Below are 23,165 nucleotides of genomic sequence, written 5' to 3'. Positions count from 1 at the left end.
TTTTGATCAAAATGCTTTCAAAGCAGCTTTGATAGAACTGGTAATATTTAAATTTAGAAAGCTCCCCAAATAGGTATATACACCAGGATGCTCATTTAAACCACATTGTTTAAATTTTTGGAAAACGGAGTAGTGATTCCATTCAAGTAATTAACAATTTTAGTTAAAAGCTTAAGATAGTCTACATTCTCAGTCTTTTTTTCACTCTGGCACTTGGATGAGTCCTTATGACCGTTGTTTGGTTGTTCTGTGAACATTTATTTGAACCTTTGCTGTGTGATAGGCATTAGGATTACAGAGGAGGGTTAGGACGAAGCACAGGCCCTTGAGGGGTTTTGAGGGGTGGAGATGAAGCCTTTGTGCCCCCCCTCAGCATGACACCTGCACTGACAAGTACTTCTCATTCATACTTTCGACCGTTCAGTACACTTTTGAGTATTTACTGTATTACAGGCCTGGGGCTAGGTTCTGGATATACTGATGAGTGAACAAAAACGGACGTGATCCTCTCTCTGTGGGACTTATTTAGACTCTAGCCCTGTAGTTTGAGCACTTCTGTGACTAGCTGTGTACTTGAAGAACATCTAATCAGGCTTAGAGTTAGAGTTGCATTCCGGTCAAAGAACAGACCAGGGCTGATGGGCTTATATGTGAATTCATACCCATAATTAAAAACTGTTAAAGTATTTAACTTGGACAGTCCATGTTAGGGAAGGACGAGGTGGTGTAGGAGCAAGACACCCAACCCGTTTTGACCAGATTTACTATGGATGTATATTTATATATACAAGTGTAACTCTTGGCAGATTGTTTTATTACTTAATAATAGATTAACTTCAAATTAGACTTAGCCTCAATGGTAAACGGTTTGGGCAGTTTTGTTAATAATAACACATTGGGTGTGTTGGGTATTATTTTTTTATTGGTACAGAGGTACTATGTAATGCTTTTTTTTCTCCCAGAGGAAGTCAGCTTGCAGAATCTTGCCTTTCTGTTGGTTTTATTTCTTAATGTAGCACTTAAACACTTCAATTTGAGTTTTGTTAGATTCAGACCTTCAATCTATTTTAAATTCCTAGATTTAAGTGAGTGGCACTGCGGGAAGTCCATTCTGGCTCTTGTGGACGGACAGCCTTGGGACATGTATAAACCTTTGACCAAATCCTGTGAAATTGAATTTCTTACTTTCAAAGATCGTGATCCTGGAGAAGTGAATAAGGTATTTCTACTTCTGTGTTCTTTTTTTTCCTCCTAGTGTTCTTCTTCTTCTTTAACATCTGTTTTGCTTTGGAGTATGAGATGTGCAAACGTGGCCAAGGTCAAATGTAGTAATGCCCGTGATAATCAGCGTTTTGATTTTTTTGCATTTTCACAAGCTCACAAAGTACCAGTGGCATCCTTTCTTTGTATTTTGGTTTGAGAAAACTGTGTGACTTGTATTTTACTTTCATGACTTTGTTCCACAGACATTTGTTGATTATCCTCTATATTTCATTCTCTCTGCTGCTTTAATTCAGCCGTTGACCATCGTTGGATTATTTCAGTAGCTTTTTAACTCTCTGTCCCCACCTCCCTTTTTAATACTAAAGTCTTCCTTAGTAGGCCTGTAAGACTTTTTTTTTTTTTTTTAATTTTTTTTTTAACGTTTATTTATTTTTGAGACAGAGAGAGACAGAGCATGAACGGGGGAGGGGCAGAGAGAGAGGGAGACACAGAATCAGAAGCAGGCTCCAGGCTCTGAGCCATCAGCCCAGAACCCGACGCGGGGCTCGAACTCACGGACCGTGAGATCGTGACCTGAGCTGAAGTCGGACACTTAACCGACTGAGCCACCCAGGCGCCCCAGGCCTGTAAGACTTTTATTAAGCGACATGACTGAGTGTTGTGTCATTTCTTCCTCATGACTTTTCAGGCCCTGTGGGATCTGACCCCAGCGTGGCTTTCAAGCTTCACCTTCGCTGCATCTTTCCACTTCCTCTCTGCTGTGGCCACATTTGAGGACGTGGTCACTAGTGGTTTTTGCTGTGTGGGCCTCCTGGCTTTTATGGGTGTCCTTCTTCAACTCTGGTTTTTTTCTTTCCTCCCTGTTAAAATCCTGTTTATCTTTTATAGTTCTATTAAAATGCTGTCTGCTCTGTGGAATCTTCCCAGTTTCTTCTTGTCAGGATGAATCCCTCTGTTCTTTAGGGCCTCACACTTGGCTAACTTCTTCAGATATAGTATTTTAATCATGCCTTGTGATGTGAACTGTTGAATGCATTGGATTCTCGGCTCTGTGAAGACAGGGATCACATCCTCTGTTGGACCCAGTCCTTGACTTACAGACAATGGGTATTTAATAAATACATGTTGAAATGAAACACTTAAGCAAGAAAACGATAGATATGATAATAGTAGCTTATATCAAGTATTAATTATGTATCAGGCACTGCCTTAGGTGATTTACAGGTATTAACTCATTTAATCTTCATAAAAACCACGTAAAAATAGATGCTATCGTTCCCATTTCCCAGAAAAATAAACTGAGGCAAAGAGAGGTTCAGTAGCTTGACCAAGGTTACGAGTTTAGGAAACACTAGAGCCTGGATTTTAGTCCAGGCATTCTGATTCTGGAGTTCAACAGACATTAAACACATTTAAGTAGGATAGACGAGGAAGTGCGTTTTGCTACTTGCCTTTAAGACCTGAGTTTGTACTCCATTTTAGTGTATGTTGTGTGGTTCTGTAGGATACGTTCTGGAGCAGTCTCTGCTGCACACAGTGAAGTGGGCCCACTCTTGTCTGCAGATGTGAAGAGCTTGTGAAAGTCAAGTGCCCAGTTGTAGTAGTGCCAGTATGGGGCACAAGATAGGCGGGTATGATAGGACTTGAGTTTCTCTTTACGACTCTGATAAGGTCATTGCATGGATACCCACATTAGGCATGTCCATGGGCCAAAACGTGCGAGTAAAACGAAAGCCCAGTTAATAGTGAGTTTGCTCTGCCGTAAACATAAGTAACTTGGGTGATGTGCTCTGTGGTGTTAGGCATAGGAGAGGAGTCACAAGTTCTGAAGAGTTCAGTGTTCCCTCTCTATTATATATGGCGTAAACAGGTGTATATTAATATGTATATTTTTTTTTACTTTAGTACAGGTTTGTTAACAAGTTATCTTTATCCTGGGTTAGAGAGAAAAGTTGCTACCGGATAGTAAAACTACCTTGTGTTTGATAAACATCATAGTGTGTGATATCTTGTACAGAAACACTGCTAACAACAGAAGTTGGCACTTCATTCTTCAGTGCTTTTTGCTCGGTAGAGGTAGTGTCGTGGCCTGATGTTAACTATTGCTACGTGCCAAGGATGGATAGAAAAATAGTTCCTAAGTCAAAAGTTAACCAAAAAATTTTTTTTATTTACTTATTTATTTTTCAATTTAAATCCAAGTTAGTTAGCGTATAGTGCTACTATAATGATTTCAGGAGTAGATTCCAGTGATTCATTCCCAATGTGTAACACCCAGTACTCATCCCGACAGGTGTCCTCCCTAATGCCTCTTACCCATTTAGCCCATTCCCCCTTCCCCCACAGCCCCTCCAGCAACCCTCAGTTTGTTCTCTGTGTTTAAGAGTCTCTTTTGTTTTGTCTCCCTCTTTGTTTTAATACTATTTTTGCTTCCCTTCCCTTATGTACATCTGTTTTGTATCTTAAATTCTTCATATGAGTGAAGTCCTATGATATTTGTCTTTCTTTGACTGGTTCATTTTGCTTAGCGTAATACCCTCCAGTTCCATCCATGTAGTTGAAAGTTAACCTAAATTTTAATATTGAAGAAACAGTGAACCTTAGTGTGTATTATGTTTGTGTATGTTTTATTTTTCTAGGCTTATTGGCGTTCCTGTGCCATGATGATGGGCTGTGTGATAGAGAGGGCATTCAAAGATGAATATGTGGTCAGTTTGGTCAGAGCTCCAGAAGTTCCTGGTAATGTACATATGCGTGCACGCACATTTTGTAATCATTGAATATTTTGGTACCTATTTTTGATATTTTATAGAGCTTCTATTTTTTCTTTTTTAATTTTTTTTTAATGTTTTTATTTATTATTGAAGGAGAGAGAGAGACAGAACATGGGCGGGGGAGGAGCAGAGAGAGAGAGGGAGACACAGAATCCAAAGCAGGCTCCAGGCTCTGAGCTGTCAACAGAGAGCCCGATAAGGGGCTCGAACTCACGAACCGTGAGATCATGTCCTGAGCCGAAGTCGGACACTTAACTGACTGAGCCACCCAGGCGCCCCGAGCTCCTTTTTTTCTTTTTTTTAGCTCATTTCTAATTTTATGTGATAGAAATTACTGTCGTACATACAATCCATTTATAACCGGTAACAAAATCCATCTTATTTAATTACTGGAGGTCAATAATTAACATAATACAATTCGAGGATAATGTTTCTCTTGAATATGAATTCTGTGTAATTACCCTGTTTCAGTGTTTGTTTCCTACCACTTTAGGCACTTATTTCTAAATCGAATGTGTGGAGGAGGAGGAAATAGGAGTATAAATAGAATTCTGGAAAAAGCTATGTTTAGGAGGTACCATTTCAGCAGAAATGACATGACTCTGGGGCGGGGCGGGGGGGGAACACTTTTGAGAAGATGGAAGAGTTCACAGTCTTTGCAATTTTGCCAAGATTCCACATCAGTATGTGCAATAGGATCGCATTTGTAAATTTTCGAAAAAAGATAGGAGTATACACGCCAAAAAACTTAAAAAAGCTCAATAAGTGATTCTAAGAACAAAACAACAAAAACAAAGCTTAGAAGACATTAAAAAATTCAACATTTCACGCACACGTAGTCATTTGTCTACACTTTAAATATCTGATTCTTTTGAAGTTTTATGTCTAGTAACTGTGAAGTCTCTATAGTGATAATATTCTGGACGAAAATGTGAATGTTTAAAAAGTACTAGGGATTTTGGTTCAACAAAAAGAGAGTGAGTGAGGGAAAGCTGCTAGAGAGAGCTCTGGCAAGAGCTGGGATAATGGTAACTTTTATAATTTGTTGAGTTGGCAGAGATTGCTGGCCTTCCCTTTTATGGTCTAAATATTCAGTTGTTGCAAATTAGTAACTCTAGTAGATTTGACTTTGCCTCTCATTTTGGTTGGATTTACAGTAATCTCTGGAGCCTTCTGCTATGATGTAGTTCTGGATAAGAGACTTGATGAGTGGATGCCAACAAAAGTAAGTATAGTGTTTAGAATATGAATTTTAGAGTATGTACCTTCTTTGGTTAGAACGATTCTTGTGTCAGTGTTGTTGAGTGATACTGCATGTTGAGGATATTTGAAAGACCTTACCTGCCTACCTGTGTTGCATTTTCAGTGTATTCAAGACAGAGCATAGGAATGGGGGTTTTCCTCATGTGGTCAACTTTATGTCCTGCTTGACCTTTTCTGGAAGTGCTTTCTTCCTTGTACTGTTCATTCCTTTTCTTAAGATAGTGGTTTTCAAGATGCCCAAGCTATCAAATTTACAAGTTTAATTGTCTTGGTTGATGTGGTGGTGAGGGCCCTGGAGCCTTACTAACTTCCTGGGTCCTCAGAGCACAATGTAAAACTCATTGCCCTAACCGTTTTAACCTGTTGCATACTGCGACATCTCCCTGTATACCAGGGTTACGTTGAGAGGAGGGGTGGAGGGGGTAGACGGTTAGTGAATTAAGAATCAGACTTTGACAAAGCTAAGCTAACTCAAATAGCAACAGACTAGACTCTTGGTGAATGGTCTGATTGCACGATGAGCTTTCTCCTGTTTGATCTGGGAGTTGGGTAGCACCAGGGACCTGGCTGACAAAGACGATCTGGATCAGATTCTCTGTGGGCAGCATGTGCTGGTGGCTTTCAGATGTCCAGCCCAGAGATTTTAGTTATGATTGACAAGGCAGATGCCTGATTCTTTTTTTTTTTTAATTTTTTTTTAACGTTTATTTATTTTTGAGACAGAGGGAGACAGAGCATGAATGGGGGAGGGTCAGAGAGAGGGAGACACAGAATCTGAAACAGGCTCCAGGCTCTGAGCTGTCAGCACAGAGCCCGACGCGGGGCTCGAACTCACGGACCGTAAGATCATGACCTGAGCCAAAGTTGGCCGCTTAACCGACTGAGCCACCCAGGTGCCCCATGCCTGATTCTTAATTAAGCAAAACCGTATGTTCTACAGATTGAAAGTCTGGAGGTCAGAAAAGGAAAGGCAGTGTAGCATAGCATTTTATCAATTCCACAGTGTACGTTTTTTTCACACTTTAGTATCTCTGGAAACGTCTTTAAAAAAATTTTTTTTAATGTTTATTTCTGAGAGAGATAGAGAGAGAGCAGAGAGTGAGCAGGGGAGGGACAGAGAGACGGAGGTACAGAATCTGAAGCAGGCTCCAGGCTCTGAGCTCTCAGCACAGAGCCTGACACAGGGCTTGAACTCACGAACCATGAGATCATGACCTGAGCTGAAGTCTGATGCTTAACCGACTGAGCCTCCCAGGCGCCCCCAAAACGTGTCTTATAATAGATGGCATCTTATGATTATAATTGCTAGTGTTTTTTTCCTTAGTGGTACATTTTAGTGAAATATTATAGTTCCTAAAAGCAAAATTTTGGAGTCAAAGCAGATTCAGGCTTAAATTCTGACTTTGGAAGTTATTTCTTATATAATCCTGCTCATGTTGCTTAGTGTCAAGAGGGAGAGAGGAGGGAAACAGGAAAGAACAAAGAAAGGGAGGGAAGAGAGGTAGAAAGAGAGATAGGGAAGGGGGCAGGGAAAGGATTGAAACTTTTTCTTCGTGATCTCTGAACTGTGTCAATATAATTTATTTTTCAGATATGCCCTCAAGTTGAAGAAGTGGTTTTTACTTTATATATTTGCGTTATTTATGTCATAAAAATGAACGCAATCAAGATTCACTTCTGAGCTGTAAAACTTGCTGCTGCTTTTTCCTGTTTTAAATATAAAACTTAAAAGGGCACCTGGGTGGCTCACTTGGTTGAGCCTCTGACTCTTGATTTCAGCTCAGGTCATTATCTCATGGTTCTTTAAGTTCGAGACCCACATAGGGCTCTGTGCTGACAGTGCAGAGCCTGCTTGGGATTCTCTCTCCCTACCTCTTTGCCCTTCCGCCACTGTCTCTTTCAAGATAGGTAAATAAACTTACAAAAACAAGTTTTAAATATAAAACTTAAAAGGCACTGGCTAATTGCAGGCATCATGGTATTGGGTGGACTGCTTAGAAGAAGTGGTAGAGAGTTACGCAAGGAACAGCTGTATAAACTGTGAATGTGGATTTGTTATACAGTCAATTATCCCTTTAAGAATGGAGAAGAGTCATTCGTGCAAAAAAAGTCTCATAGTTTATGGAGATAATTTTATTACAAAAGTTGTGTAACAGTGCCTGGTTTTTCTGTATCAGTAATGAAGGATCTATAGTATGAAAACTCAATTATGGTTTTAATGAAAATCTCAGATATTGTTAATGTGTATTAATGATTTTAATTGCATAAAACCTCTTCATTAAACAGGTTTTTAATATTAGATATATGCCATATTTGGGGCAGGGCCAATGATGACATTACGTTTCCTGGTGAAACTTTCTGAATCACATAAACAGTGTTTTCCCTGTGCATTTATAAAAGCTTAGTTTTGCTTACAATGTAAACAGATTTTTATATCTTTTATTTCTTAGCGTTTCTTTTTTAAATTTTTTTTTTTTTTTCAACGTTTTTTATTTATTTTTGGGACAGAGAGAGACATAGCATGAACAGGGGAGGGGCAGAGAGAGAGGGAGACACAGAATCGGAAGCAGGCTCCAGGCTCCGAGCCATCAGCCCAGAGCCCGACGCGGGGCTCGAACCCACGGACCGCGAGATCGTGACCTGGCTGAAGTCGGACGCTTAACCGACTGCGCCACCCAGGCGCCCCATATTTCTTAGCGTTTCTAACTGCATCGTTGTTTTAATGAACATTTGTTTAATTATGTAATTCGAATAAAACTTAAAATTTCTTTGTAGGATTATCTTTAATAATTATTAATATAGACTGATATCTTAATTACAAGTAAATTACAAGTTTATAGTTCATAGAGTTGAGATAAATTGTTGACCTTACATCTTACGGTCTAAAAATGGTCTAAATAATTGTCGCAAATTAGTAACTTTCTTTCCGAATAAGTTTGCTTCTGCTTTTTCTTTCAGTTGGATTTATAATATTTAGCATACGATTTTATCTTACCTTCCTTATGGAGAAATGCTTTTAAGTAAATTGTTACAAGAGGTTAATACTTTCCTTTCGAAGGAGAACCTGCGTTCCTTCACAAAAGATGCCCGTGCTTTAATTTATAAAGATCTTCCATTTGAAACTCTGGAAGTGGAAGCAAAAGTGGCATTGGAAATATTTCAGCACAACAAGTAAGTGTTGGCTTCCTTGAAAGCAAGGCTAAACCCCCCAAAGTTACATGTAATGAAGGAAATTCAGCTCTTAAGAATCTTTATATCTGATGTGGGTAGGACACTGTTCTATTTTTAGCTCTAAGATCCCTTTTTCTGTACCAACCTATTTCCTTTCATTCATCCCACTTCCCAGCCTCTTTACTTATTTACTTACTCATCCCATTATTTATTTCCCTGAGAAACAAACTTCGCTCACCTCTGGTAATTTTCTCACTTGGTCTCACTTCTCTGTTTCTCTGGCTGGTCCGTCCTTCATATCAGCTTGGCGGTGTGTTTCCCTCTTTTCCTTCCACCGTGAGGTGATAGCATACACGAAGCTGTATCATTTTGCACGTTCAGCAGCCTTTCCTTCTCATCCTCCACTCTGTAAACGAGAAGGGTGAGATAGAGAATGCCTGTGGTCTGGAGGGAGCTAAGGGGAGAAGTGAAACGTTTACACAGCCGGGTGGGTCTTCATCTTCTGCACCAAATTATCCATTAGGGGGATTTTCTTTGCCAGCATTTTAAATCCTCCCTGCGTTCTTAATTCCCTTTCTCACTCGGAAAACTTCCAGTTTACCTTTTACTAATTGTAACAACATAAACTATATTTTAGTATTAATCTAATTGAAGCTAGAACTAGTTAGGGAAATCTACATTGCAAAGAAAATAACATAGACGCTAGATTCTGAAGACAGAATATGCTCTTGCAAATTGTTCAAGGTTCTGGATTGGAAAATCTTTAGGTATTTGTGAATTGAGACCTACGTTCTTGTAATGGTAGCTTATAATATTTTGCGTAGCCTGGAACCAGTGAATTAGAAAGCAATAGGAATGTACTATTTTAACTGAACTAGAGTGCAGATAGTTCTGTAGAACCAAACCAACGTTGATTCTATGAGAAAATTCCTTGGATTGCTAGAACATATCAAGACACTTCCAGTGCCCCAATTCTAGGGTCATGCTGTCCAATAGAGATATAATGTGAGACATCTAGAGAAGTAAGTTTTCTGGTAGCTACAGTAAAAAAGTCAAAAGAAAAGGTGAAGTAAATTTTAATAATACATTTTATTTAAAGTGCATGTAAATGTTATTTCAACATGTGATCAGTATTTAGAAATTAATGATATTTTGTATTCTCTTTTTCATACTAAGTCCTCAGAATCTGGTGTGTTTTACTCTTGAGGCACATTTCAGTTAGGACTAATTACATTTAAGTGCTCCATAGCTTCCATAGTTTATTTACTCTAGCTGTTCATTCCATGTGATTTCCCATCCCCTCCACTGGACTTTCAAAGTCCAGGAGAGGCTTATAGGACTTTGGTAAGTTAGTTGAATGTGTGGAAGGACGTAGGGATGGCTTGGGGCAAGTCTGAAGGGACAGAGTTTTGGATGGTTGAAGGTAGATCTGTGATTGGGCTTTTCTGCTGCAGGGGGAGTTTTAAGTGGCTTCGGCTCCCCGGGGACAGGTGCATGTCTTCGAGTTGGGTCAAGAGAGACAGGTAGTCAAGGGAACTGACTTCCTTAGTAATGCATGGGGGCTTTGGCAGAAGGGGTGTGGGCAGTAGGTAGACATTTGCACGTGAACTAATGCTTCCCGACTTTGCCATATACAAACGTAATACTTTTTAGCACTCTGGCATGAAGAGAGAAGGCTCTTAGTAGTGATTGGTCAAGTTATGGTTTGTACCTAGGCTGTGCAGTTCCGTCTGTGCTATTAGCTGTAGTGACAGAACTGGGTAGGTTTGAGAGACATTTAGGCAGTAGCATTGACGTGATTTGGCAATGCGTTGGATGGAGGGGGTGTGGTAGGTGAAGCAGGAATCGAGGAGATCCCTGCAGTTTTTCTCTCAGACACGTGGGTGGTTGGTGGTGCCATTTGCTAAGCGAGGAAATTCAGCAATGAGGGTAAGTGTGGTGGGAAAAGAAGGAGTAAGTTTTCACTCTGTTTGAGAATTCAGGAGTGTAAGATGCTTGTGGAACAGCCTAGTGCGTGTCCGGAAGGGTCTTAGATACATAGTTTGGGGCTCAGAAGAAGGATGTGGATTAGACGCTGAGATGTGGAGGATAAGGACACAGAAGTGGTAATTAGAGCTGTGTGCATCAAGGAGCCAGCCCAGGGAGGATGCTTGCTTGAAAGGAGGCTTTAGGACAGGTCCCCTGAAGGGGAGAGGGGAGGAAGAGTGGCCAGAGAGTTGAAATAACAAGCTGTAGGGACTGCCACAGAAACCAGTGGAAATGAGCACTTTGACAGATGGAGGTGAACAGTGGAAATAAGGACAGAAAGGTGTCCGTTAGGGTGAGGCCAGGGAGGTACCTATGGCTTTGGCGGAGCCGTGAGCTTGTGGCCAGACTGAAAGAGGTGAGGTGTGAAGAGGAGACTCCAAGTGTAAACCCGTCTGAAAAACTCTGGCCAACGAGGAAGAGAGGGGAGATGTCCTTAAATCCCTTTTTGTGCATTTAGGAGTAAGTCGCTTTTTCTTTGTTCCTCTTTAGGTACAAAACGGATTTCATAGAAGAGAAGGCATCTCAGAACCCTGAGAGGATAGTCAAGCTGCACAGGTAAGTAAAAATAAAGTTGCTGTCCTGCTAATTTATAGGAAGACTTAGGCAGTGGAATTGACGTGACTGAACGTACAGTTATGACTGAAAAAGATGAATCTGTGCCATAATTTGTTATTCTTGTTACCTTATTTTCTGTTGCTTTGTGCATTGTTTTGGTACGGTGGTAATTGGAAGGTTTAAATTCTCTTCGGGAGCCATTGTGGTTTCTGTTCCTCATTTTATTGTTTCTTATTTCTATTTCCGCATTTCAAGAGTTGAAAACCATTGTTTAAAAATGTGATTTTTAAAACTTAACTTTGAAATTGGGCAAAATATTTATTGTTGTGAATTGAGCATAATTCACGTGTATGTGCAAATATGGATACTGACTGGTAACTACTTATGTTACGTGTAAGTGAAATAGGAATGTGCTGATACTGGGATGAGGGAGGTAAGACCGTGCGTAATGGATTTGCAGAAATGACTTCATGGCCTGTATCTGTGTTCTCAGCTTCATGTTTTCATGACTCAGTTAATTTTTTTCTTTTAGAAAGCTGCTCTTTGGACAATCTGTCCCGTATAGTGAGTTCTAAACTCTATTACAGTGAGTTGTTTTGCGGTCGTAGATGATCAGTTTTAGACATTGGATTCACTTGAGAGCATGATGTGTTCAATGATCTTAAAAATCTCTAAAGTTATATCAATGCTAGTAAGGAACAAGGTTCACTTGACTTTAATTTTCATAGTTTTAGCCGCTTCACTTGAGATTATTACGTCAGGGGCAATTAGAGATTGAATTGAGCCATATAGAACGTTCTTGATTGTGGACATTGCCTCAAAGAGAATGAATAGATTCTTTTTTCCCCCCAAACTACTCTAAACGATTTGATTTTGAGGTTTTATTTGTTTATTTTTAAAATCAATCAGATTTGGTGACTTCATTGATGTGAGTGAGGGTCCTCTTATTCCAAGAACAAGTATTTGTTTCCAGTATGAAGTATCAGCAGTTCACAATCTTCAAGCCACGCAGTTGAGTCTTGTACGAAGATTCCAGGGTCTGTCTTTACCAGTACACTTAAGAGTAAGTAAAGCTGAAAGTTTCAGGTCGTCCAATTTGGGAGTGGATGTCATTCTGGTTCTTGATTTTATACTAATTTGAAGGATGTACATTTTAATTTTCATTAAATTTTGTGACACTAATATTTTGTAAATTCATGTTTATGCTAAGGACAATTTTGCTCAGAATGTAAACGGATAATTCACGAAAGAGATATTAGTTGAAAAAGTTGAATCAAACTGAGATAGTTATTTTACTTTTTCAAATTAATATAGGGGAGGGTGCATTGAGATTATTGGAGTGCATGTTGGTAAGACCCTCTAGAATGCCTTTTGGTCTTAGGTTTGGCATGATCTATTCATGACTCAGAGTCTTTTATTTTCCATATTGCTCCCACCCGTCACTAATTTTTTTTTTTTTTTACTTTAAATCCAAGTCAGTTAACACATAGTATAATAATGCTTTCAGGGGTAGAATTTAGTGATTCTTCACTTACATATAACACCCAGTGCTCATCCCGACACTAGCCATCCTCCTTAATGCCCCTTGCCTGTTTAGCCCATCCCCCCACCCAACACCCAGACAGCACCCCTCAGTTTGTTCTCTGTATTTAAGGGCCTCTTAGGGTTTGTCTCCCTCTCTGTTTGTATCTTATTTTTGCTTCCCTTTCCCTATGTTAATCTGTTTTGTTTCTTAAAATTCCACATATGAGTGAAATGATATATTTGTCTTTCTCTGACTGACTGACTTCACTTAGCATAATGCACTCTAGTTCCATCCACGTTGTTGCAAATGACAAGATTTCATTCTTTTTCTTCGCCGAGTAGTATTCCATGGTGTGTGTGTGTGTGTGTGTGTGTGTGTGTGTGTGTGTGTGTATGTGTGTACACACATATATATTCACACCACATCTTTATCCATTCATCAGTGGATGGGCATTTGAGCTCTTTCCATACTTCGGCTATTGTCGATAGTGCTGCTTTAAACATTGGGGTGCATGTGCCCCTTCGAATCGGCATTTTTTAATCTTTTGGATAAATACCTGGTAGTGCAATTGCTGGCTTGTAGGGTAGTTCTATTAATCAACTTTGGATTCTGAGATAGTTCAAAATCTTTGTAGGTTCACATGCAGTTATAAGAAGTAATATAGAGATCCTTGAAGTAATGTAGAGATCCTTGATCCCTTTACCTAGTTTCCCCAATGCTGACACCTTGCAAACTTTCGCAACCGATGGATGGACTGTGACACAGTGAAGATGTAGTACAGTGTCTTCACACGGCTCTTTCCTATTGGCCATCGATAGCCACGCCCACTCTCCTCTGCCCCACCCCCACCTCCTTGCCCCTGGCAAATACTCATCTGTTCTCTGTTCCTATGCATTTTCATTTCAAGAGTATCATATGAATAGGATCATGCATTGTGCAGTCTTTTGGGATTGGGTTTTTTTCACTCAGTAGTAATTCTCTGAAGATTCATCCAAGTTGTATGTATCGGTCGCTTGCTTTCTTTTTCTTTCTTTCTTTCTTTCTTTCTTTCTTTCTTTCTTTCTTTCTTTCTTTCTTTCTTTCTTTCTTTTAAATTGCTGAGTAGTATTCTGTGGTATGGATCTACTGTGGTTGGTTGAACCATTCACCCATTAAAGGACATTTGGGTTGTTTCTAGTTCTTTGGCTATTACGAATAAGGCTGCTATGAACATTGGTGTACCGGTTTTTGTGAATATATGTTTTCATCTTTCTGGGATAAATGCCCAGGAGTAAAGTTGCTGGGTCAGAAGGCACATATTTAGTTTTTAGGAAACTATCACACTGAGTTCCACAGTGACTGCCATTTTGCCATTCCCGGTATTTGACATTGTCACTATTTTTTATCTGAGCCATTATGATAAGTTTGTATGATTTCTCATTGTGGTTTTAATTTGTGTTTTGCTATTGGCTAATTGTGTTGACATCTTTTCCTGTGTTTATATGCCATCTGTATATCTTTTCTGGTGGGAAATTTATGTTTTTTGCTTATGTTCTAACTGGATTGTTTGCTTTTTACTGTGGAATTTTGAGAGTTTTTTTCCTAGTATATTCTAGATATCGATCCTTTGTTAGATACATAGTTTGCAAATGTTTTCTCTCTGTGGTTTGTCTTTTTATCTTCTTAACAAAAGATCAGAAGTTTTGCAGATCAGAAGTTTTAAATTAAAAAAAAATTTTTTTTAATGTTTATTTTTGAGAGAGAGAGCATGAGCAGGAGAGTGGAAGAGAGAGAAGGAGACACAGAATCCAAAGCAGGCTCTGAGCTGTCAACACAGAGCCCAGCGTGGGGCTTGAGCCCATGAACTGTGAGATCATGACCTGAGGCGAAGTTGGACGCTTAACCGACTGAGCCCCCCAGGCTCCCCAGAAGTTTTTAATCTTGATGAAGTCCAGTTTATTAGTTTTTGTTTATGGATCGTGCTTTTGGTGTTAATTCCAAGAATTCTTGGCCTGGATCTAGATCCCAAAGATTTGTCTTCCTCTTTTTCTCCCTAAAAGTTTTATAGTTTTATATAGGTTTGCGGTCCACTTTGTGTTAAGTTTTGTACACGGCGTGAGAAGGAGGTGGAGGTGCACTTTTCCTGCCTGTACGTGTCAAGGTTCTCCAGCACCATTTGTTGGAAAGGCTGTCCTTCCTCCAGTAAATTGCTTTCACCCTTATTAAAAATCAGTTGGGCATATTTAATGGGTCTATTTCTGGGTTCCCTGTTCTGTTCCATTGATGTGTGTCTCTGTCCTGCCAGTGTCACAGTCTTGATTACTGTAGCTGTAAATAGTTCTTCAAATCAGGTGGAATAATTCATCCCATGTTGTTATTATTTACAAAAATTGTTTTAACTATTTTAGGTTCTTTGCCTTTTCATTTAATTTTAGGATAATCTTTCTGATTTGACAAATCTTGCTGAGATTTTGATAGGAATTGAGTTAAACCCGTATAATTTAGGGAGAATTGACATCATTACTAAATTGAGTCTTCTAGTCTATGAACACAGTATATTTTTTGTTTGAATCCTCATCTCTTTCATCAACATTTTGTAATTTTTAGCATATGTTCTGTTTTTCGCCACATACCCGCTTCCTTTCCTAGCTTTCTGCATTTCAGTAGATGGCATCATCATCTGCTTAGCTGTGAAGTGATCCTTGGCTTTTCTCTCTCCCTCCCAGCCATGCTCCGTCCCATCCATCAGCAAGACCTTTCAGCTCAACTCTGAAACATGCCCTGAATCCTTCCATCACGTAGCGTCTCATCTGTGCTCACCACTCTTCCAAGCCCCTTACTCATCACCGAGGGTGCTCCCCCTCCAAAGCACATTCCCTGCTTAGTAGCCAGAATGGCCTTTTTCGTACTCAGATCATGTAATCCCTTTGCCCCAAACACTCCAGTGGCTTCTTGTAAACAGATCCCAACCCTGTAGCCTGTCTCACGAAGGCCTGCATTACGTGGCCCCTGCCTGCCCCTCTGATCTCTCATAGCACTTTCTCTGTCATCTGCTGTCGTCCAGCCACACACTCCGGGGTCTGCACCAGCAGTCCATTCGGCTGTCTTCCCTTTAAACATGCGATGCTGCCCTTTTCTCCAGAAGGGCTTACGTGTACATGTAGTAATTTTACCTTTTATCATGGATTCTGCCAGGTCATTCATGTGACTTAGTAAAATTGATGTGGTCCTTACGCATTTGGCACAGTTTTCATCTGCATTCTGATGATCCCTTGCTGTGTAAAATTGTCAAGGATTAAGTAAATTGGTTTTATAATTTTATTATTGTCTGCGTTAGTTTTTACTTGTTCTTAGGGTAATTAGGTAAAACCTCTGGGGCTCCCATTTCAGTGTGAAGATATCAGTCGGTTTCTGATGAACCTCTCCTTGTGACTGCTGATGGTGTGGAGAATGACCTCTAGCTGGTTGTAAATGGCTATTTAAGGAAAGAACTACAACCTGTGGGAAGATGGGGCACAGTTTTGCTTCCTGTTAGAAGAAACACTGTCTATGATGGTGATGATTAAGGACAAAAGAGGAAGAATGGCATGTTCTTTAAAAAGTCTTAAAAAAAGACTTAGTCTTTTTTGCTTAAATGCCAAACAAAGTGGCTGTCCCATTAAATACCTTTTCAGGGGTAATCCACTTCTGTAACCACTTAACCTCATTAGTACTGCCTTCTTTTTTATGTGTTTGCTTGCTTAAAACCTATATAAGACTCAGCTACTTTTATTTTAACTTCATTGCTATATTTAATTCATCGTGACTCTTTTCTTTTCAAGGCACATTTTACTATATGGAATAAGCTATTGGAGAGATCTCGGAAAATGGTAAGTATTTTTGACAGCTAATGAGTACTGTTCCATGAAGAAAGTTGTTTTGAAATTAAGCAACAACAAAACAGTAAATAAAGAAATAAAAGAACACAGAAGAAAAAAATTAATTGGTTGTCTCTGTAGCTAAAGCGGTGTTGTAGCTGTTGACCCCGGTAGCATCTTGGCTAGAGAAGAGCTGTGATTTGGCAGTTCTCTTGTTTTTATTTGTGAATATTGTGGAAATGATGTTGTGGAACCTGAAGAAGAATAAGGGGACCGCTGTATAGTAGCGAGAGTTCTTAAGGGGGTCCAGTGGTGTTAATTGGGTCTTCAAGAGATGGTAGTTTTTGTAAGCTTAATGAACATTTAAAGAGTGAGATTTGTCACGTGTATTTTGAAGCTGCCTTGACTGTTGGTTGACAGATGTGCAAATTTCCTGGGTACTTGCGTTTGTAGCTCATTCTGTGTCATTAGTATTTACATTTCACAAGTAGGAATGATTATATTTCTTGACCAGTTCTATCCCTGTTTACTCTTTCATAGACTAAGTACTTAGCCTTTAGTTACATTATCTGAGAGCTATTCTGTGTAGTCTGGCCTCCTTGAACTCATCCTGGTTGTTGTAATTTTCCACTCTAGTCAAGCTTGCAATACACTCAAACTTTTTTTTTTTTTTTTTTTTAGTTTACATTCTTATATCACTTTATTTCTTCCCAGCTTTACTGAGATGTATGACACCTAACATTGTTTAAGTGTAAGACGTACCCTGCAATCATTTGATGTGTGTATGGATTGCAGACCATTACACAACAAGGTTAGCTAGCATATCCATCACCTCACAGAGTGACATATTCTGTGTGTGTGTGTGTGTGTGTGTGTGTGTGATGAGAACTTTTAAAATCTACTTTCAGCAACCTTCAAATATACAACACTAGTATTCTTAACTCAGACTTGTTTTCTGGTTTGTTTATTCATGGCAGTTTTTCTGTCTGGACTCTGTTTCCCTTTCTCCTCCTGTATATAAATGAAACATCCGACTCATTCTTCAGTACTTCGTCCAAGTCTTACTGTTTCCATGAAACCTTCTCAGAGCCATCACCGAACAAATATCTATTCCTACATTTCCTGCTGGATTATATGCCTCCTCGTATAGTTTTCTAATTGTTTCTGCTAGTGCCTTTACATTCAGTCTGTGAACCCAGTCAGTGCTTGTCATGTATGTGTCATGCCAAATTTTGAGCTCACCCTTTGGTATGTGGGGTTGCTTGGGGCTGGGTTGGGGGGCTGGCTTGGGAGTTATCTCAGAGGAAACTGCTTGCCTAAAAGCACGGAGAAATGGAGAGCACGGTGACTAGAACATAAACCTGGGTGTGCGGTCGTATGTAGTGTGGGCGATGAGTCCAACAAAGTGAGCTTCTTGGAAATAGCATCTGAGGGGCTTGTCTTCCATGGTAGGGAATTTGCATTCCCCTCCTGAGGGTGATTGGAGGCAACTGGGAATTTGAGAAAGGAAGTGACCTATTGGTCAGCTATTCCTGTTCCAGAGCTCACTCTGGGGCAGCACGGAAGAAAGCTGTGACGTAAGCCTGCGGTCTGTTAGAGGGATGGAAGAGATGAGAGCCTCAAGTTCAGGTGTTGCGGTGAGAGCCCCGGGTAGAGTTCGTTGAATTCTCGTTGATTGAAATGTGCACAGAAGAGAACCTGGATTCTGCAGCGGCAGGCTCGGGTAGCTGGGCAGAGCCCCTCAGCGAGATAGGTAATGCACGACGTGGGGCAGGTTTTAGGGTGATGAGTATAGTTTAGCTGTTTGATGGATGTGTTTGAGTGACACAGACTAGAAATAGGGACATACAGGTCCCTATTTCTACTAAACCTGTAATATTCTATGTTTAAAATAGAATTATGTCTCTCAAGAAACTCTGTTGATTTAAAATACTGTGTTACAGCATTACTGGGCTTTTTCTCACACTAAGGATTCCATTTTGTAATTGAAAAATAAAATGACAAACTTGGGAAGCCTAGATGGATGCCTCATTATATTTTGAGTGGAATTGTTGTACTTTACTTGATAATTTCTGTTGTGACCCTGGCCTTGTAAGGTTTCTTCTTTTTCTACTTACCTTTCTTTAATAATTACTAACGAAGGAGAAAGACCAGGGGTCATTATAGGAGAAGGACTGTGGAATGATCTAAAATGGTGGGGGGAGGGTGGAACTAAAAGTTGTTTTTATTAGAAAAGTAAAGCTATTCATGTTTTTACAGGTAACTGAAGATCAAACTAAACCTACAGAGGAAAGTGCATCGACCCAGTAATTTCCTAAAAATTAAATATATATAGTAAATTAAAATAAAAGTTTTCTACAAAATGTTTGTGTGGGCTTATAAAGATTAACTGTCTTTTTCTCCCTAAGATTTATACTAATTTATACTTTTTCCTTCCTTTAAAGGATAAGACAGCTTATGCTGTTCACAATAAAAATTTTACGTAGAAACAGCCCTGCGCCCTCCAGCTCCCCAGATATGACACCTTGACATGTTTTCTCCATTCAGTTCTTTTTTCTACATGTATAAGCATATGCAAATACAAGTGGAATCTTTTGAAAACAAAGGATCACACTAGTTTCCGTTTTTGCTATCTTATTTTATTTTTTTATTTTTGAGAGAGAGAGAGTGAGTGGGAGAGGTGCAGAGAGAGAGGGGGATAGAGGGTCACTCTGACTGCAGTGAGCCCGATGTGGGGCTCGAACTCATGAACCACAAGATCACAACCCGAGCTGCGGTCAGACACTGAACTGACTGGGCTACCTGGGCGCCCCCATTTTTGCTATTTTAAACAATGGCACGGTAAACATTTTTGTACAAAATGTTTTAAGTGTTTTGTGGTTAGATTAGTTGAGTATTGACCAAGTTAACAGTATTTCCTATGTTCTGGCCATGGTGCTAAGCCTTTCACATGGAATCTCTTATTTAATCCTCAAAATGTGTTGAGAAGGTGTTTCCATTAGTTAAGGGAGGAAACCTACAGACCATAGAACTGGCCAGTAGCAAAGCTGGAACGTGGACCCATGTAACTTCACCCGCATGCTCTACACCGCCTCACATACAAGTGACGTCAGAGGAATAGACTCTGGTAGTAGAATTATCGACAGATGCTACCAGAGCTTAGCCTCCACAAGGTTTTGCCAAATGGCATTCCCAACAACAGTCTGGGAGTGCCTGCTTCCCGTGTCTGGGGCAAATCTTGATTATCAGCCCTTTTAAAACTGTTTGGCCAAAAGATTTCTTTCTGTTCCAGGGTGAACACTTTGTTTCTGGGCTTAGTGCACAGGTTTCTTCTGAAGATTTGATTTCTTCCCTGGGTGGGATCTACTTCCTAGAGACCATTTCTTCCTGTTCCTTTATGAACTTTCTCATCGTGTTGGAATCTCTAGTGAGTTCCATCTTAAGAAAAAGCGTCTAAGAGGTGAGCCCTTGCATGTCTAAAGGAGCTTTGCTTTGCAGCTTACATGTGGTCAACTGGCTAGAGTTGTAGACTGAAATGTAATTTTCTTTTTACGCTTATTTATTATTGAGAGAGAGAGAGAGAGAGACAGAGCATAAGTGCAGGAGGGGCAGAGAGAGAGGGAGACAGAATCTGAAGTAGGCTCCAGGCCCTGAGCTGTCAGCACAGAGCCCAATGTGGGCTCAGACTCGCAGACCGCAAGATCGTGACCTGAGCCGAAGTCAGACACTTAACCAACTGGGCTACCCTGGTGCCCCTGAAAGGTAATTTTCTGTCAAGATTTTGAAAGCAACTCAGGTTAACTTCTGGCATCTGATGTTGCTAATGAAAAGTCTGATAACCTGCCTGATTTTGTTCCTTTTTATATAAACTGTTCTCTTAAACCTGCCTTCCTCCATATCACCCGCCCTACCACACCCCCACATGCATACACACTTGGGGTACTTTTAGGACCTTGATGTTCTAGATGACCTAGATGTTTCATATCTATCTAGGTTTTTAATTATTCTGGTGCTTTCAATTTTGATAACTCTTGAGTTTTAGGGAATTTTTCTTTTTAAATATTCCTTTTTCTGTTTCTCTAATACCATTTAGTTAGGTTTTAGATCTGTATTTTTCCCTTCTCTCTTCTTTCTTTCTTTCTTTCTTTCTTTCTTTCTTTCTTTCTTTCTTTCTTTCTCTGTCTTTCTTTCTTTCTTTCTTTCTTTCTTTCTTTCTTTCTCTCTCTTTCTTTCTTTCTTTCTTTCTCTCTCTTTCTTTCTCTTTCTTTCTTTCTTTCTTTCTTTCTTTCTTTCTTTCTATGTATATCTTTATCTTTTTAATTGAAATTCATGTATAACAGACAGTGTATCTTTCTGAACCTTTTATTTATTTTTTTTAAGTGGGCTCCATGCCGAATGTGGGACTTGAACTCATGACCCTGAGATCAAGAGTTGCGTCCTCTACCAGAGAGCCAGCCCTCTGTGTGACTCTAAAGAACAGATAGAATTATATGCATTTATTTCCTGGTCCCTGAATTCTATCTTTCCTCAAGTGATAGATTTTTTTGCTTATCTCAATTTTTCATGTTTCAGGGTTTTCCCCCCCAGCCTCCAAAATCTAGTGATTGTTGGTTACTAGTTTTAGTTGGAGAGGTGGTTATGGGCAGATTGGATGGCAGCTCTGTGGTCCAGGCAAGGTTCGGCTTCTGTGAGGATGAGTACTGATGCTGGCTGTTACGATGGGGATTTTCGAAATGCTCAAATGATGGGGTCTTCGGTTCCGGTGACAGATGCCTATATTGACTGCTCTTGTTCCTCCCAGACAGTTCTTTCCCTTATGAGATCCCTCCAACATTTTGCCTGGGGGGAGATAACCTGGACTTGGGCCTTTCTGTATTTGGAGATCGGGGATATGGGGTTGAGGTCAACTGGTTTGTATATAGACCTCTAATCCCCCTTTTAGCTCCTCTTCTGTCTTTTACCACCTCTGGGCTTCTCCAGGCCCATCGGCTCTCTCTTCTGATGGGCTCCCTCCACATCCAGTCTAGGTGGTGACATCCTCTACTGTTGTATTAGTCACATCTTTTGGAGATGGCTGGAAATTTCTTGTCTGCTCCTGCTTTCCTCTCCCATCCCCTTCGTGGATTTATACTTTGATTTTTTTTTTTTTTTGAATTATGAGCTATTTTAAACAAAAGAGTTGTGTATTTTTATACAGAGACATGCAGAACTTCACCCTTATGTGAGTGGACATCTGTCATGCTTTTTGGAGACCTAGCACTGTGTGAACATCCACTCTGGTGACTTCCCCTTTATGGATCTTATCTCAGCAAGTGCAAGAGTGGAACTTACTTTCCGAAATTGCCTGGCAGCTGGGGCTCAGCCAGGCTTCGTGCCCAACATGGGACTTGAACTCACGATTCTGAGATCAGGAGTCGCATGCTTTACCAACTGAGCCAGCCTAGCTCAGCAAGAGTCACCAGCAGACACACTTGTGTGACATTTGGGAGTGACACCAGGAAGACAGAGTGGCACACGGGATGCACTTTGTCGAGGGGAGCAGTGACTTGTGGCTTCCAAGGCAGCAGTGCTCCAAGGGTGCCAGCAGGTCCCCCTCTGCAGCCACTCTGGCGTAAGGGCATTTCTTCGAGCTGTGTAACCCGATTTCCAAGCCTGGGCCTGTCCGCGAGCCATTTGTTTCCTGCGTAAACTAGCTAGAGCGGATCCCGTCGTTCGCAACCGGGCTTGTTGACGTGTGGCCACTACCCAAGTGTAACCATTGTTAACTTTTTCCCTTAGTTACTTCAGATCCTTGTGTTTTTAAATAAAAAGTGACCTCTTCATTGAAAATCTTCCTCTTCTCATTTCCTTCCAGGAACTGCTCTCCTTTTTGTGCAGAGCTGGACCCTTCATGATTTGCAGTGTGTCGTATCCTCCGTGTTTTCAACTAAACGCAGTTGGTTTCGTGACACATGTCCCTTTGAAACGTCTCACTCAGCATTATGTTTTCACGTTTAACCTGTTGATACGTGCATAGCTGGTCGATACGTGTAGTATTCGTTCTGTGATTAATCCCATGATTAATTCATTTCTCCTATCGGTGGCCATTGAGGGTGGGCTTTTTAGTGTTACAAAAAGAACATCCTTGTGTAGGTTTCTTCGTGTACACATTTGAAGGGGAACATGCATCTTCAACTCCACTGGATGTTACTAGTCACGCCAATAGTTGTACCAGCTTACTCCCTATCAGCGGTGACAGTCCTGTCTCCCTTCCCCCTCACACACACTTGCCATCGTCAGACATTTAGGTTGATTGGCTCTGCCTGACCCTGTCTTTTGATTTAGTTTGTTTAATACCGAACAGAACAGAGACCATGAGCACATTTTCATTTGTTTTTTATCCAGCACGGTTTCCTCCTCTCTGTGTTACCAGTTTATAGCCTTTGCCTCTCATTTTGCCTCCCCAACTGGATCTTTTGTCCTTTTGACAGGAGTTCTTTACATATTCAGAAAGTTAAACCTTTGCCACTGTACATATCTTTCTCTAGGCTGGCTTACCTTGTAACTTGGTCGTGCTGGCTTTCATTTTACTGGGGTCAAAATTACCCATTTTTTCCTTTATGATTTATATGTGTTTACGAAATTTAAGAAAGCCCTTTCTGACTTGAAGTAGCTCGGGGTGTTGTGTGGAAATGACGAATCACTCAATTGTACACCTGAAACTAATATTAACACTGTGTGTTAACCCACTGGGATTTAAATAAAAACTTGGAGAAAAATAAAAGGCATCGTTCTGTGCTTCGTGATATT

The 23,165-nt window shown here is 40.3% G+C and overlaps 1 protein-coding gene across 4 annotated transcripts in view; it reads left to right on the top strand.

The window, feature by feature from the left end:
- MRPL39 (mitochondrial ribosomal protein L39) overlaps positions 1–23,165 on the top strand; it is a 24,962-nt gene extending 1,797 nt beyond the window's left edge. Inside the window, exons 3-11 of one of the 4 annotated variants that reach the window (XM_058731790.1) lie at positions 1,080–1,219; positions 3,864–3,963; positions 5,156–5,223; positions 8,320–8,432; positions 10,950–11,015; positions 11,925–12,078; positions 16,341–16,388; positions 18,636–18,710; positions 21,574–23,165. In XM_058731790.1, coding sequence (XP_058587773.1) covers positions 1,080–1,219; positions 3,864–3,963; positions 5,156–5,223; positions 8,320–8,432; positions 10,950–11,015; positions 11,925–12,078; positions 16,341–16,388; positions 18,636–18,686 — 740 coding nt within the window. In that variant the 3' untranslated portion in view covers positions 18,687–18,710; positions 21,574–23,165. Of the gene's footprint in view, positions 1–1,079; positions 1,220–3,863; positions 3,964–5,155; positions 5,224–8,319; positions 8,433–10,949; positions 11,016–11,924; positions 12,079–16,340; positions 16,389–17,365; positions 18,616–18,635; positions 18,740–18,820; positions 18,982–21,573 lie in introns of those variants that run through there. The other 3 variants (XM_058731789.1, XM_058731787.1, XM_058731791.1) reach the window with 3 other exon arrangements.

Source organism: Neofelis nebulosa, chromosome 5 (genome assembly GCF_028018385.1).
Source record: "Neofelis nebulosa isolate mNeoNeb1 chromosome 5, mNeoNeb1.pri, whole genome shotgun sequence".
Taxonomy (NCBI): Eukaryota; Metazoa; Chordata; class Mammalia; order Carnivora; family Felidae; genus Neofelis; species Neofelis nebulosa.
Note: the sequence above shows the minus strand (reverse complement) of the source record. Positions and strands in the feature narration are given on the sequence as shown.